Source organism: Phytophthora infestans, genomic scaffold (assembly GCF_000142945.1).
Source record: "Phytophthora infestans T30-4 supercont1.2 genomic scaffold, whole genome shotgun sequence".
Classification (NCBI taxonomy): domain Eukaryota; phylum Oomycota; class Peronosporomycetes; order Peronosporales; family Peronosporaceae; genus Phytophthora; species Phytophthora infestans.
Genome location: NW_003303757.1, coordinates 3,405,625 through 3,422,656, shown reverse-complemented (window position 1 = coordinate 3,422,656; position 17,032 = coordinate 3,405,625). Strand labels below are relative to the sequence as shown.

Here is a 17,032-nt window from a genome sequence, read left to right as displayed (position 1 = left end):
TCGGTTTTTTTAAATTAGCACTACCAACACGAGCTTGATAAACGTCTAAGTACCCTTATTCAAAAGCTTGAGTCAGCGTGCTATTCGCTATATTTTTTGTGGCTTCGACAGCGACCAGCAAGTAAATACATGTAACACCATGAATGTGGACTCATGTTTAGAGGGAATTCTGTTATCTTTCGTAATTTATTGGATTTATAAGCGAAAGTTTACAAAAGTTACAGTAAATGCTCATTCCGATATGGCGATCCTATACATGTACATGTACACATCAAACGTAATCACGATCGACGTGTGTAACATTCGCTAATAGGCGCTCAATTGCATGAGGTTTTACTGCTTGTTAGGTCAATATGTATCAAATCAGAGGAATGCCATCAAATCATTGGAAGAAGCACGATATCAGCCAATGGGATCATTGTAACATGCTTCGTGTATTACACACAAAACGACAATACTTAAAAATTGGTGGGACAGAGAAGTAGTCAGAGTTGGATACAAGAAGTTTTCCAAGAGATAAAAAGTGATAGTAGTTGGATTTCATTGGCCAAAATTTTCTTTGACCTTGCCCTAGCGATTTTCTTCCAAGACCTCTTTTGGACTCAAGGGTCTGACGGAGGCCATATAAACAGATTGAGATGAAACGCAAGGGAGACCCCACGACATCAGATGTAACTCCACACCCAACTTTGGTTGTTTGCCAACCACGCTCTGGAATTCGTTGTGACCAGCAATAAGCTGGCATACAGCGGAAAATTGCTTTTTGCTAGACGAAAATGGAGCTTGAACTCGTCTTCAGGCATAGTAGTCAGATAGTAATGTACCCGTGATGGAGGGCGCTTTACGCGGGTGAGGTAGCGTTGAGATTCGAGCACCATGTACAATGAAGAGAAGTTCATATCGTCATCCTCATCACTGGAGTCTCTGTCATCCACACTTAGAGCTAGGTGGCTCCTTCAAGCAGCACGAAGGCTACCCAGCAACTGCTGTTTTCGACTTTTTCTCGGCATCCGTGGGTTCATGATTGGGCTTATTTTGCACTGGAAGTTAGTGGTACTTGATTGGTCAAAAAGTGCAAAATAGATCTCTTGGAAACACATCTTGTATCCAGCTCTGACTACCCCTAATAGGGGTAGTAGAGAGTTTTCTGCGCGGTTTTACGATTCGCATTAGGTTTGCTGATTTAGCCTAATTCGTGAATTTGATTGGCTATTTGGTGCCCAATACCCTTAGTTGGTTATATCCGGATAATAGATGCTGGGTGAAAAAACAAAAACAAAGCATCCATTGTAAAGAACAGACTGCAACAGCACTGGGTGCCTTAAAAAAACATATAAAACGGTTTTATCAGTTTAATCGGTGATGGGTGCTTGCGACCTCTGCTAAATCGACTGGGACATCCGTCCAGTTGGCAGCAGAAGCATCCATTTGGAGTTTAGTATTAATTCGGTCCACAGATTTATCCTTGGTTTCTTGAGCTAGTGTCAACTCAGGAATCTCTTTTACCAGTTCCTCAATTTGATTAGAAGCGTCTGGCTCAGCCTCGACTGCAGGTGTATATTGGTTTTGCATGGCGGTCAAACGCGTCTCTGTCTTTTTGATCGTTTCTGTCAAGTCCCTGGTAGATTATAGGATTTCATACCCTATTTGGCAGCTCACTACTTGGCCTCTGAATATGGCATTTTAATTTATGAAATTAAATCTCCGCAATAAATTATCCGATTGAGTGTAAATCGGTGGGTAGTTCAATAAATAATGATATTGTTTCATCAGCCGAAATAAATATGCCATTGTGAATTTTTATTTATGACGATTCAAGCGCTCCAATAATAACTTTCAAAAGTCAAGCCTCGCTGGCAGCGAGTCGCTGCTGATGTTAAGAATACTCGCATCTTCCTTCACCGTGTTAGGCGATTTGATTAGCCACACGGACCAAATTGAGTTATCTAGTTTTATTATTTCTAATGAAATTACAGAATACTTGCTTGTTGTCGCTTTGCTAGCAAGTAAATCAACAAATCGTCAAGTGGTCCACGACCAGGACCTCCAGAAAGACAATGTCACAGCCTTTTAGAGGCGATTCCTGAAATAAAAATAATATTTGGTGCAATTCTCCAATCTCCAAAAGTAAATAATCTAGTGAGAGATGCGTCTCAGCCGAAAATATTACTTGATGTTATTTTTAGGAGAAAATTTAATTGACAATGCTAACTTCGGAGACCTTGATGTTGATTCGCTGCTACATAGGATGAATACAAAATGTTTCGTGGGCTTCTTTCCACAAAGGTAATCATTTGTCATTATAAACAAGTACAAGAAATGAAAGAGAAGCTAACACATTGTTAATGGATGCAGCTTTAAGTGCTGCTGCCATTGATCGCGCAAGTACTGGATAGCGGACAATGTTGCCACGTGAAATGCGGTTCGTGGCGTCCGACATTCAATCTAACATTTGGCATTTTGCAAGATGGACCCTAAGCAAAAGAAGACGCCAGAAAAAAACACCCCAGCGTCAGTCGCAAGTATACCAAGTCTGGAGTCTGGGTTTCCTGCGCGAAGAGCTTCTGTTCCAATCCCAAATCGCAATTCACCCCAGCCACCCGGTCATCATAAATACGACAAAAGAGCTCATACAAAATCAACGCGTTCAGTATAACGTGAGATGGTACGAAAGCGTTTGAGTGTGGTAATATCGAGTACAGATAAGCTCCTCTTGTTCTTGGGCGTTTTCCCGCAAATTCCTTCATCCACGAAAGCACGTCGTAGACCTTCTCCACAAAGATACCGAGCTTTTCACGAACTGGCCACTCCCAAGGCACACATCCAAGTAACTTATGCTCTTTTGAAGTCCGCGATTTCTTCCCTGTATCCCACACTTTTGCTATAGTAGTTTGAGTTTCATTTGCACGTTAAATTTCTGGACTTCTAGGACGCAGCAGCTATTAACAAGTTTCTTGACTTTCTTACGGCTGAGATAAATCTTCCCCTCTCTTGCGTACCTGAATCGGCCATATCGATGTAGTCAACAACGGACATGTAGGACCAGCTTGTTGGCAGAGTATTTCGCCTTCGTCGTGATCATCACATTGATCATGGCATTGCAATATTCCAGCGACGGCGTGGCTTGGAATTTGTTCTGGGTGCGGCTTTTTTACAACACAAAAACGTTTATTTTCAACACAATAAAAAGGATAATTTCCGCTACTCCTGCGTGGATTATGTCAACCAGCCGTTACCAGCTGCGCTTCGCTTGGCTGGGCGCCCCTCCGGCACCCCACGGTTTGCTACGCTCGTGATATAAGGATAGTATGTACTTCATCTTGCACAAAATACCGCAAGGCCCTGCTTGACGTGCTTCCTGCGCGAGTTTGCTACGGCTCGCCTTAGTCGGTCTGAATGGAGAGCTCACAATAAACTACGTTTCGTCGCTACAAAGTCTCTGCAACATCACAAAGTATCTGTTTATCACAACACGTTATGGCTAAATATGACAATGTATCCAACTAAACTTTTTTTTCGTGTGCACAGAAATAGCCAATCCCCATCACTACACACATAATTCTCTAGTCACATTGAGTTAGCGCTCATTTTTGACCAATTATTTTCGACGAGGTCATGTAAGCCAGCCGTTCCGACGTATTGGGTCGGAGCTTTACGAAAAAATGTGTGAATCACCATAAGTTAAATAATTCAACAGCATATCACTTGCACATTTTGCTTTTCTCTGACAAGTGTCATGGGGCTAGAAGAACTAGACTGTGGCAACCCTAAACAAGCCAAGGCTACGGCGGTGGCAGGGTTTAGGAAGTTCTTAAAACGGAAATGTAAGTGACGAGTATGTTACGAGCATGCATTGAGCGTAAGATACTGGCCAGTGTTTTTTTATCTGAAATGGATAAGTTTGGTATTTAACAAGGGCAAAAACGGCAAGCCGTTGGCTCGAAACACTTTGATGCAGTACTACTGGCAAGCTAAGCTACAACTACTCGAACATTTCCCGCAACATCGTGCATCCCTTGGACTCGGCTGCTTAAAATGGACAAAAGACTTGACAACTCTTGTATCAAGGGAGATTGCGGTGGCTTCATCACTAAAGTACCACCGTGCTCAAAGAATGACCTGAAAAAAATGCGTATGTAAACACTAGCTGCTCAAGTGGTTATCAAGACGCGACTTTGCTCTGCCTGCTGTCGTACTTGTTTGGCCGAGCGTCTGACCTTGCATTACTCCGGAAGCAGAACTTGTCCATCGACGAGATCAAGGTGCTCTTCGGACGCCTCATCCGTATGAACGGCCGAAGAGTAGGGTCTGTCCCTATTGCCAGACCCGGACTTTGCTACGTGTCCTCTGCTTGCCGTCGCGCTCGCCTTCGTCATGCAGGCAGCGCCGTCTTCACACGTCATTGGCAGCTGGACTGATCAGTCGAATCACGCACCCATTGATCTGTCACTAGATGCCCCACTGTTGAAAATACTGACGACAGTGCAAGGCCGAAGACTACTGTCCTGGACACGACCTCGACCATCTACGCTCACGAAAACAACGTGTTGGATCGCATCGCTAAGTCAGCCGGTGTCGTAGCTGCTCTAACGTCACACTCGTTTCGGCGAGGAGGGGTTCAGAACGCGAACGTCTGCGGTCAGCTCACGGCGCGCTGGATATTCGTTTGCGGCGCCTGGAACATGACCGCGACAAACCAAGGCTTTAATTATATCTTCAACACCAGTGCAGAGGTTCATAATTTTAACAAAATACTCAGCAGTCATGACGTAGACGCGACGGTGGCTCACCAGAAGCTGAGAGCATTTGACGCCCAGACGCGTACCAATGTTGATGCAGCTCAGCGTTTCCTCTTTGCCACATGCCAAAACTAGGTATAACAAGTCTGTTCGGGATGTGCTTACCGCTTGTGTTATCCGACCGTATTCACTACTAATCGAGCTCAGCCCTGACGTCCCAGCGGTCAAGGGTATGAAGCATGCGTCCTCCACAGTGATGGCTCTCTTTTGGACCTCCTGAGTGGACCGTCGCACTTAGCATCCGCTGTGTCAACTAGTGACAAGCCTAGCACCAAAACCGAAAGAGCAAGCAGCCTCGCAAGACACAAAGTGAGCCGAAGAATCTAGTGAGCAGAAGACCATTCGACACCAAATGCTGTGATTACCCACTTAATCAAGTCTGCTCAGCACCAAGATCAACACATGGATTCGCTCGACGCCAAGCTAAAGACTGTCCCGTACAATCTACAAACAAGGACCAGCATCATGAGGCAGAGACGAAGAGGTTAGCAAATCCAAGAAGAAACATAGCAGATCACTGGCCACCCACATTCACATTTTATGGATCGCCTGGTACGCACAAGAGCCGCGGGTGTGATAGGCTCCCATCTAGTAACAGCAGAAGTCCGACGCCGAGCTGCCTGTGGCCTTCATGAAACTCTTCTTGAACGGTGGGTTCGAGTTCGGCACCACAGCGCAGGACTTTCGCGATCGGGTCTTAGCTGTGAGGTAAAAGGCTGAGGAAATGGGCTCGCGTTCTTAGCCGAGCGGAGGATAACGTTGCGAGGCTCAGCCGCTGTCCTCAAGCATATTCGCACCATAGACCACTCAGGCTATCTCAACCGCAAAATCGAGGGCCATCAGCGTCTACTTTAGACGCCTGCCATCAATAATCCGGCTTCTGGATACACACAAACGTCCAAGAAGTAGTTAGCAAGTAAGCCAAACAGCATCTAGAAAACAGCGTAAGCAAGTTATCACAACGGTTGGATTTGAGCCAACATTCTCTGGGCTCCCTAGACAATGAATCGTTTTGTCGTAAGGAAGGAGAGGGGGCTGCTTAATGTGGACGGACTGTACGGATTGTACGGTCTCATAGGCGGAGTCAGAACCATCCTACAGCCTGCGTCCACCTTACCGCCCTCCAAGAGAGTTTGACACGCCAGACCCGGAAGCCGACATCGCAAGTATTGACCAAGTACATAATATGCACGTATATTATGCGTGAAGAGGATTAAAGGCCAGGTAGCTTGATCCCGTTACCCCTGTATCCGCAGTGGTTATACAAATACTATCCAACATTCTGACTGACTGGTGCACCGACGCATCGCTACACCTAGGGCTTCTTTCGGCATTCTCGAAAGACCAAGTTTGCATGATAATCTAGCCACCACTACAGAAGGGAGACCCCCACTTCAATCTAATTGAAGTAGGGACTGTATGGTAGCAGAATCAAAAGCAGCGCTCTGGTAGCATGTTCGAGAGCTTGTAGCCCCTCGTGCATGTGATTTTAGCAACAATGGATTGAGCAATCGGTTTCTTTAACACATCGTGGAAAGTTTTGCGCGAGAAAGTATCTTCCAAGCAATCCCAGGCAAAAAAATCGGTGGCGTCCATTGCAGCAAGCACGGACAGTCCCACGCCTCTAGAAAACGGAACACGCACGGCGGTGGTCGTGTTACGTGCAGACCATCCATGGCAACGTAGTACAGATCTATCCAGAATGTACAAAATTAGAAGTCAATCAACAGCTGCGTATTATGCAATAATAAACTCTAAATTGCCTTTTATTTCTTGGCGAGTCGTCTACAAATTCGAGCTGATCAGGACAGCTGTAGAATGGCGAAAGTCGAGGAACGTATTCCTTACGCTCCCGAGGCAAACTCTTTGATGCTCGCTTTGGTAATGCTTTTTTTGCGTCAGCCCAAGGTCAATGCGCAACGCCCGAGAAATGTTTGCATCGGAAAAAGACACACCTGTAAAAAAACGCATCTAAATAACTTCACGCAATTCTTCGAATAAAAATGGTGATTTTCCACATATGCAGATACAAACTCACATAGACGATTTGGCTACTTTGTCGTCTTCTCAGCCGGAGATTGCTTGTCGACGTTTCCTGTCAGAGCAAACCTTTGGTACCATCTTATAAGAGTACGACCAGATATTCCACGTAGTGTTCCCACAAGGCTCAGCTTAGCATTATACACGTAAGCTAGAACTATAGCACGCCATCTCAGATCAAGTGAAAAATCATTCTTTGTATCCACGATCCTGGTATTTGAGCCCAAAAGCCCGAATGCCGCACTTCGCGATGACAAACGGAGATTTGAGTGGCCGATAAGAGAAGGTACCTTAATTGGACGTGCTCGATATATTAACGTTGTTCAAAGTAAATTGGACATTACAAGTTACTGGATGAAGAAAGGATGGCGAGCCCCAGTAGAAAAAAAATACATCTGGTTTCGGAACAAAATTGTCGGAAAAGGGGAAGTCCCTTTGGTCCAAAAATATATTCCAGTGGAACAATGCTTATTCCACTGGAAGTTTTAAAAAATTCTTTGGTAATATGTCCGTCATTCACTCGAACTTTATCAAAAAGGTCGTTCCAAAGGTCGCGCTATTGCAACAGCTAAAGTTTTCTATTCGCCGAAAAGCTCGATATCACACCGTACTAATGATTCCACCGGAGTAGTATGCTTTATGTAAGGATCCTGTCAAACTAGAAACTACATCCTGTCTGACAATAAAATCAATTTACAAGAGAAAAATGATCCGATACAAGCGTCTGAAAGTCGCCGGAGGTCCTGACCAATCAGTTTGTCAACAGTTTCTTAATAGCACTCAGAAATGGCAATTTAATGATACTGTTATCCACTGAACAAAAAAATCCGCCTCAACACAAATAATTCGTCGAATAGTAGCTATGCTCAGTCTGTTGTAACAATTGTTGTTACAACAGACTGAGCATAATACTTAGTCAAGTTCCTGTCCTACAAACTGTATTGTCTAGGGGAGGTTACTCTTTACTCGCGGCTACTTGAATTTATCTGTAAAAGGAAGTGTATTATTGTAACAAACTAGCATTATTATTATAAAAGTACACATTTTACAGAATAGTATTACTACCAGCTCAGTATCAATTTCAGTGAAAACCACTAAAATATGGGAATTCCTTTCCCTATTCATTTTAAGTCGAGCATCAGGTTAAGTGAAAAGGACAAAATGCACAAGTACGGTAATAACAGGATACTAAATAAAACAGTGACACTCTTATAAATATTGTGCAGTACCGGTGTGCTCAGCATATGTATCGGTACTTTTAGGGTTAGTTCTCTACTGAGCATGTACAGTACTGCACCCCGTTTTCGCGGGGGTGGACAATATAGGATTTGCAAATAAATCAGATTTTACCATACGAAGTATTGTTCTTTAGGATTCTGGCTCATCACATCCGGAAGTTTATCAAAGGTCCAAGGGCCGAAAACGGGGTGCAGTACTGTATAAATTACCGGTAAACGGTTTTGTACTATGTACATGTATCAGCTTGTGTATCTCACGTAAAGACGAAGAGCGAACCAAGATTGGCCCCGCCCAACTCTGTTCGTACACGGGAAAATCTTTGAGGATCGGGGCTTCAGATCGAGGCGTGAAAGTCATGCGAACGCACCCAAAAGTCTCACAAAAAGCTGATCCAAAAAGAGAGCTCTTTTAGAAACGGTCCTAAAATCATTTTTTAAAACACTGAGTGCAAAACAATTTAATTTTGCTTTGTACTATGTGCGTGTGATTTTTTTCTTCATTTGGACATTGATGGAGGTGCTGCAAAGATCATGCAGAAGCAGAGGGGCAATGCAGCGCCTATGTGCAAAAAGCAATTAACTTCGCAGACATGATTGTGATTTCTACTATTCTCTAACTAGCTGTTAGTGGTGTTTGCAAACATGTTCATGTGTTTGCGCATCTTACAACTCTAAAAAATCTATTTGGTCAATTGTCTTTGCAGGCAGCGTGCAGTGGCACAAACTTAACTGCTACTGCGTCTATTACATGTTAGCAATATATATATAACACTAAGAAGCATGTATTTTAACAGTACAGTTAGCGTTTGTGCGACAACTAGCAAAACGGGGTTGCCACAACTTATTATAATGCCATCACCTTATTTTACAAGTAAATAGCTTTGACTGAAAAAAACTGCTTTAGAAATCTTTCTTTAAAAATTGGACGGAATACTCCGCAACATTTAAAATTATAATACTTAAGCGCTAGAGCGACGACACAAATAACATTAAAACCAAGCGTCTGGATTTTGACAAAAGTAGCTAGTAAAAACAAATTTGTAGTGTGATACTTTGGATTTAAAAAAAATGAAATGTACGCCCGTATTTCAGCTATAATGAACAAAATAGAGACATTAAACTATAACGTGCGTTTAGGTATTTCGACGTTTAATAAAAGATACTTTTTTAAATCAAGAACTTTCTACTTTAATAAAGCAGAGAAAGTCGTAGTACTGTAATTGTAACGCTGCCACACCCGATAACATGGTCAGCTATTAGCTTAATTTTGGTGAAGATGTCCTCTTTATTAATAGCCTCCGTACGTTCATCTCTACTATTTACTGTACTGTAGACCCTTCACGCTAATCCCTGACTAATTGTGGTGTATAGGTCGAAGCCGATATGAATAATTTTGATGTAAGTTCCATTCGAAGCAGCCATCTTATGATTCGTTCGGTCCTGGGCGACGACACATCTGCCCGTGCAACGGAATTGGCAAATAGGCAACGAAGATACTTGATATCTCATAGGGTACAAACAGCAGCTATAGGACTTGAGCAGCACTGCATCATAGTATTCGATTTTAGCAATATGTAGGGTATTAATTTAGCCTAGGCTCTGTTGTGATAAGAATACAAAGTAAGGAGGGGGGGGGGCTGATGCTGTGCTTGCCCTGGGCACTACCGGCGCTAACTAAATAAAATAGAACATGTAGTTAATGAATGTTGTTCGGAGAAAGAGAAACCCAAACGTTGCCTTGAGGCTAGACACACTATTGCTACAAATAAATATATTAAATGAGATCCATGTAGTATAAGACCAGCACGCCAAGTATCTTAAGCGCATGCGTTGTTTTGTTCAAATGGACCTCCATTGCATCTTCGTTTTTGTTTTGTACTTCGTGTTTTTGATAAATTTGGTTTAATTCCAACCTGACCATTTCTAAAATTGATCATTTACCAAGGTGAGGTGACCGTTTCTATTTACAGAGTGGCTCTCTTTTTGGAGCAATTTTTAATGAGACGTATTTTTTGGGTACGTTCGCATGCATAGATTTCCTTCGTTCAGGGACGGTACCGTAATACTGTACGTTGGATGGTACATTATGGTAAGCCCATGGCCTATGGCATAGTCCCTATGATAGGGCTTACCAGAGTGCTGGTGTTCAGTGCTTCAAGCACTGCAGCCTGCTCACTTTGCAATCCGCCCGCATCAACTTAACTTGACTCCGACTCGATTCCGATCAAAATAGTCATGTTCTCCGCAATTTTCAGGATGGTGGCACTCGCGTCGGCGTTTGTCGCCGACCCGGTGATTGCTGCCGATAAGCCGCTCCCTTGGGATGGTCGCGCGTACGACCTGACCGTCGAGACGTTGCCGGAGAAGTACCTGACGCACATCCTGACCATGCGCAACAACGGCACGGACGGAAAGGTTTCGGACTACGTTTCAATCGACAAGGGTGGTCGCTTGCCCGCCTACAATGGTGACACGGGCGTCATCAACATTGGCGTGGACGCGAAGGCCATTTTCAAAACCCAGACTAATTTCCGACGCTCCGAACTCGTCCAGAATGTTGCCGCCAACACGAAGGGTTCAACCTTCTTTCGTACCAGTGTCATGAAAGAGGAGGCCTTCCTCAACCCGTACGCGTGGCAAATGGTCTTCCCGGAGTCGCACATCTTCGAGATCCGTGTCGACGCCACGGTCAAACCCGCTAAAATCATCTATCTTACCAATGGCACCTATGACGCCAAGTGGGAAACAGAGTTCGTGCCCGGGACGTGGTATAACTTCGGCATCGGTGTTTCGCCCGCCGCTTCCGGTAGCGGATCTGTGCTGGAGTTCTACACGAGTGAGGGCGACAAGAAACTGGTGCGTAAGGCCAAGCACACATTTGCCATGGAATTGCCCACGACCCACGAATTCCACATTGGCCTCCTTACACTGTCGAACGACGGCAGCGAGCCGAAGATAAACGCGAAACAAGACATCGTGTCGTACAACGGTGTGTCTGTGGATGCGAAGGTGTCGAAGTAAATACATGAGCCGGTACTTGTACTTCGGGTCAGTCACGGCTATACTGGTGGTGCAGAAAAAAATTAAGGTCGTTGTTTTCTTTCAAGCTATTATTATTTTAAAAGCGTCTAAGAAAAAATGACTTAGTTATCTTTCTACGGACTACAAGTGGCTTTCTCTAAGGGAAAATGTCAAAACGTGTATGAGTACACCAAAGGTCTGCCAAAAGAATTACTACATGTAGATACGGATGGGGATGACCTTTGAGAGTGCGTCGAAAGCTCTGTACGTACCTTTCGTGACTACACGACTATAAATTAACTGTATTATAGTCTTGTAGTCATCGTAGTGAGCCGGTAAGTTCTCTTGGAGTCCTAGACGATAGTACGGCGAGCCATGTAGCTCGTGACCTTGGCCGGTGGTGGGTGGTGGCCGGCCTTTGTAGAGCGGCGTGTTGGGCGTTATTAATAGAAGGGCGGACGTTTCTCACTCAAAACATGGTGCTTCTGGACCAAAATAACATGAACAGCCAATCTTTGTGGACTGCCTATTAAAAACCACGGCTTTGGACAAAACTGTGTCAGTTCGTGTGCCGGTATGAAACGTGGTTTGCTCCTGTGCAAAGTTCACTTGTAGCTAAGCCCCCACCCCCACCCCACCCCCATCACCCAACTCTTCTTCTCCTATGTCGTCAGCCATTTTCGTGCCCCTCAGTCGGAAACTGCGAATATGACACTTCTAACAGCCTCAACCAGCTGTGACGCATACCGCTATATACCGGTTTTATGGCAGCCCGCTCACTCTCAGCCAGATAATAACCAGCATTGTTCATACACCTACTGACACCCCTTTACGCGGTATCACATACTGTCAAAACCGATTATTTCAAAACACACCTTCTGCTTTCTCTGAGATTTGACAAAAATAATACCAGGTCGTGAGCTCGTAGTAATAGATTTTTTTTAAATATGAAGTAGTACTACTTTGATCTTACAATATCACATTTCTGCTTACGATAATGCAATATTGTTTTTAAAAAGTTAAATTACCGCGAGTACAGAGTAAATTCCCAGACAATACAGTCTGTAGAACAACTACAGACAATCCCCTCGGCAGCACCCCTAGACACTTTCAATACCAATAATTATGGGGGCCCCCGATGACCAGCAGCATACAAACGTAAGTTAATTTCACCTCTTTCCCCCTCATGTGTAAAGTAGGATTCAATTTCAAGCAGATACAGTATTCATATTTCGGGGTGCTTAACTATGAGAAAGTCTCAATTGGACAGGACGCCGAATAAATCCTCTTATTGTGCCTTTCTGCCAATATACCCTCCGAGTTAGGGGACCTCCGCTCCTACTAGAGTTCCTGGAGTTGGAGTAAGGAATATCTTAGCAAAAATCCGGATTGGCCAATAATAGATTTCATTTTGAGACTCTCCAATAATTAACTTCAGTGTAGTTATGAGGGGTCGCTTTAGCTCCAAGGAATCTATTTTTGGAGCGACGATTCGTATCCCTCGATTAGCTCCATTACCTCGGATAGCTCCAAAAACTACAGTGATCTACCAAACCTACCCTGGAGGCCAGTAAAGCTTAGGCAGTAACATAAAATGTGAAGTACTTAACTTTCAGTGAGGCAGCACGCTCTCTTCTAGCCTAGCAATTATCGAACTGCAGTATGATACCAAGTACTTAACCCCTCTGTTACCGCAATTGGAGTCTCTGAACGCGCAAACCTTACGTCGTAACTTACGACGTTATAATAACAATAATATTGTAAAGGGATGCCCCTTTTCCCATCGGATCGTCGATGGTGAATAAACTTTTGAAGTGTATGGCCCTCATATATCGTATACTTACGACTTCTCCTCAACGACAGCGCATAGCGAGGTCTAATCTTACGACTTTCACTTAAGCCTGATTCAACCACCCACGCACAAAATCAATTACATAAAACAACAGCACTCAAGGTACTACATGTACATGCAGAACCCCGTTTTCTGGTAATTTCAAACGTTAGCTACATACACAGTTTTGCCCTCATCCTTAGCATCGCCTTCCTCTTCCCGCAGCAGCTCACGACGTGTTTTCTTGCGCGCTTCGAGCTTGATCGGACGTCGAAACACAACTCGTTTTCCTAGTGACTCTCGGATTATTTTTCCGCACTCAAAATCTTCATGCCAAATCTGGAAGCAGGTTTTCGTGATACCATTGTACTCACGTCGGGCTTCCCGGCAGAGGAAAAATTTGGCGTCACCGCTAGAGCAGTCTTCGCAATAAAATGTCGTCTGGAAAGATTTTTTTCTCTCGCCGCGAAGAAGTGCGCATACCTTACATGCACTGTCTGCGCTTTTGAACGCCGGACACAATCACCAAGTCATCGTACTGTTGGTAGATGTGCTGTGGAAGGCGGCGACGTTTTCGCATTGAGGGAGCGCATGACTGCGGAGCTGCTATGAAATCCAAGGCGAAATCTTCCGAATTTAACTGCAGGAGCTGGTTGTGAAGGACGGCCATCCACAAAGCACAAGACATTGGTGCAGCTCTCGTCATCCGGCATACCTCCTGTGTATGACAAAAGCATTCACAATCGCCAGATCTAGAAAGCCTAACAATAAGGACTTCTAGTACTTTCAAAACGATACCACTCTGTTCCATCTCAAATCTAACACTTCTCCTTTGCTGACATATTTGTTAAGCTAATGGTGTGATTTAGCTAAACGAGCCCACTACGGAAAGCCCTGCCTTAGCTCTATAAAGCAGTATTTTTTTGGTAGATCATAGTCAAACAGCAGCGAAGTACAGAGCAAAAGGGCGTCATTCGTTTTGACGGGGTGGACGTCTGGTTTCGCAGTGGGCTTTTCAGTGTTGGAAAATTGCTGAGGTTTTCAGAAGAGATCGATTTTTTTACGGTCTTACAAGATGTGAAAACAGTTCTTCAAAAGCTGCTGTCTGTGCCGCGTTTTCCTGAAAAACGCTTTTGACCAATTACATCTATGTATTTACAATCTGACAAATTTTAGATCTCGCAAAAGGTGAAAATAAATAAAACAAGGTGTGTAGAAAAGAGTTCATCATAAAATAAAAGATACTAATTTTGAGTTGGTGGCCCTTCATTTTTTTAAGTGTCTCCTGGCCCTTTTTGCCAAAGGGTCGCAAGGCAATGAGGTTGGAAGCACTCCGTTGCGAATGTGGTGCTTCGAAACTCGGGGGAGTTTGTATGTATCACACGCAATGACAGATTCTGGTATTTTTTGTGCTGTCAAAAAGCACTTATCTATAGTCCTACTAGAGAGATCACAGTAAGTTTTTTCAGCTTACGCAATTAAAGCATCGATCTTGTACGTTGGTGTGCGGTATTGAGCCGACTGTAGCAAGTTAGACAGACCCAATTCGAGTACGTTCATATCGTGCGACTTAGCTGGCTGGTATTTGATAGCGATGTTGACAACATCAACATTTGTTGTGCCTGCCGTTAGAGCGATCAGACGGCAGCACATCATGCTTATCTGCACAGCTGACACGTATTATGTAGCTGGTAGCCACAAATTAGAAAATAGCAAATCTCAATTCTTAGCCTAATAATAGCCAATGATATCATTTATTTTTGTGCGGTCGCTCGTTGCGTTAGATTTGAGATGGAACAGAGTAGATAGCCATTTGAATCGAGGAGGGCTGCAAGCGGATTTGATCGTATATGTCGACTCCGCCCTAGCTTGGGACACCTCACGGTTATCGCCCCAATTCGCTTCACGTTGCGCTGAATGGTGTCATCCTCCATCGATGCACCCGTGGTCAAATAATGCACTGGCTTTCTGTCCAACCAGTGGCAGGCAACCATTGTAGGCGCTGCCTCGCAGCGCGAGAACGTAAATGTTCCTCTCTCAACTCCACGAGGCCGCGTCCGACGGCCTTCAACGACTTGGTTGTCAAATCCAATGCGGTTCTTCATGATTGTTCCGAGTACGTAGATAGACATGCTGAGGAGCTGTAATGCCAGCGCTACTGACGAATAATACCGATCAACAGCGACAATTCGAAATACACTGGAGCATTCTCCAAGTAAAACTTTCATGTTGCGTACGACGGCAGCCGCACCTGTCTTGTTGTCGGTACTGGTGGAGTTTTCGTCAGCTGATTCTCGAGCTCCAGCATAGAGCTCAAACCTACAACGGTAAGTTATATGTTAGTCTTTCGAAATTGCTAGAGATGTCATAAGTTATGACTTTGAGACATGGCTAAGAGCACACCTGTGGCAATAAGCTGTCTTTGAGTCGCAAACCATAAATAGTTTGGTACCGTACCGATGAGGTTTATCTGACGTAAACATCCGCGTAGTGTTCCGCCGAGACGCTGCTAGAAAAACGCCTTCATGGAGCGGAAACACTGCTGGCAGTGTTCAGCCGGATTGGAAGTGCTGCTGCAGGACATCTGCGACCCGGCGCAGCATCCACATTTTGTCTCGCGTGCGGGGAGCATCGCTGTTTGTGAAGTGTATATCACGTAGGATTGCTGTACATCGGCTGCGTGGCATATATTTGGCAAAGGGTACCAGCTGGTAAAGCTCCGTCATGCATCATCGCTCAGTGCCTCGAGAGAGGTTGCTTGTAAGGGCATCACATATGTGTAACAAGCAGTCCGATCGCATGCAAGATTTCGCACATACCGTACGCCTTCGCAGCCCTTAGACGCCGTCGTATCTGCAACAGTGTTTCTGTTGACGCGATATGGTTGCTACGTCTCTGACTTGCGCGTATTTTCTTAGCTTCGGAATCAATGTTCTGGGCCCGATAGCGGTTGGTTTCAGTCGCGATGTCGATCCATAACTGTTTTGACATGAAGTAGAACAGCAAACCTAGGGGTGTGGTCGCCATTTCACGTAGCTCGTGCGTAGGAGTCGCTTTATCACTTGAAAGCCCCTGGTAGTTCGGTCTACCGATTTCGAACAGAGAAGACGGTTCACTCCACCTAGTCAAGTGCAAGGCGTCCTTGTCGATATTAGCGATGGCCAGAGACCCACCGAGCGATGCTACGAATTTCTCGTCAACTAGTTTCAGCTCATCACCCGGATGCTCGTCGTTGTCTTCAGCGTATTCCCTGTGATCAACCTCATCATATTCTTCACAGTCATCATCATCATCACCGCTGTTGCTGGAGTCCATACATTCGAAGTCATCGGAATGCTCGTCTTCATGTAGTACATTCACGTCGGCCGCTTTGACGTGGGCAGCGTATGGAGGCGTTTCCACGCGTTCCCCCTCATCCGTCTTTATCTCGTTGTCCAAGAAATGGACATATCCTTCGGATTCAGCTTCGGACAGCATTCGCTGAAGCGCGCTCGTCTGATAACTTGATCGGGCCTGGTAACTGCTGCGCTACGTCCGCAGTCTGTGCAGCCCCTTCTGTGTCGGATCCGGCCATCGCCTCGTTATCATCGCTGTTGCCATCAAACAGGGCATCCAAAGTAGGTGCGGACAACATCAGAGAGCAGTCAATTTGAGATGGACGGACGTTTCCATCCGACACCTCTTCATTCTCGTCACTGCTTTCGCCCAGATTGATCAGCCGTGAAGAAATCGCATACGTAACAACCGCGTCCTCGCCTTTATCCATGTTCACAGTAAGTGCTTGTATATAGAGCCCTCCCAAAAAAACGCTTACCAGTGAACATGTTTGTCCCTTCAACTAGCCCATGCGAGTCCCGATTCGGAGCGTAGTAGATCCACTCCGTAGCAAGCCGCGTTGGTCTCTTTGACGTCCACCCGACCGCTCGGAGCTGCCGCCAAAGATGCCTGAAGTCTACCGAACGGGCCACAGCAGCATTCTTTGTCGCTGTACTCGTTTGCAACCTTGCCATCTATCCACTTGCGTGCCAGAGCCTGAATTTCCAAATGAACAGGTCTGGCGCCGTGGAACCATGCAACACTCGGGAACGGATCAGCTTTTCCCG

The 17,032-nt window shown here is 45.0% G+C and overlaps 1 protein-coding gene across 1 annotated transcript; it reads left to right on the top strand.

Annotated features, from left to right (window-relative positions):
* Positions 1 to 10,333: 10,333 nt before the first annotated feature.
* PITG_01625 (uncharacterized protein) lies at positions 10,334 to 10,941 on the top strand (the record flags this gene model as incomplete). Its single annotated transcript, XM_002908208.1, has 2 exons — positions 10,334 to 10,883; positions 10,928 to 10,941. 2 exons carry the CDS (start codon positions 10,334 to 10,336, stop codon positions 10,939 to 10,941), a joined length of 564 nt encoding a protein of 187 aa, XP_002908254.1.
* Positions 10,942 to 17,032: the final 6,091 nt, after the last annotated feature.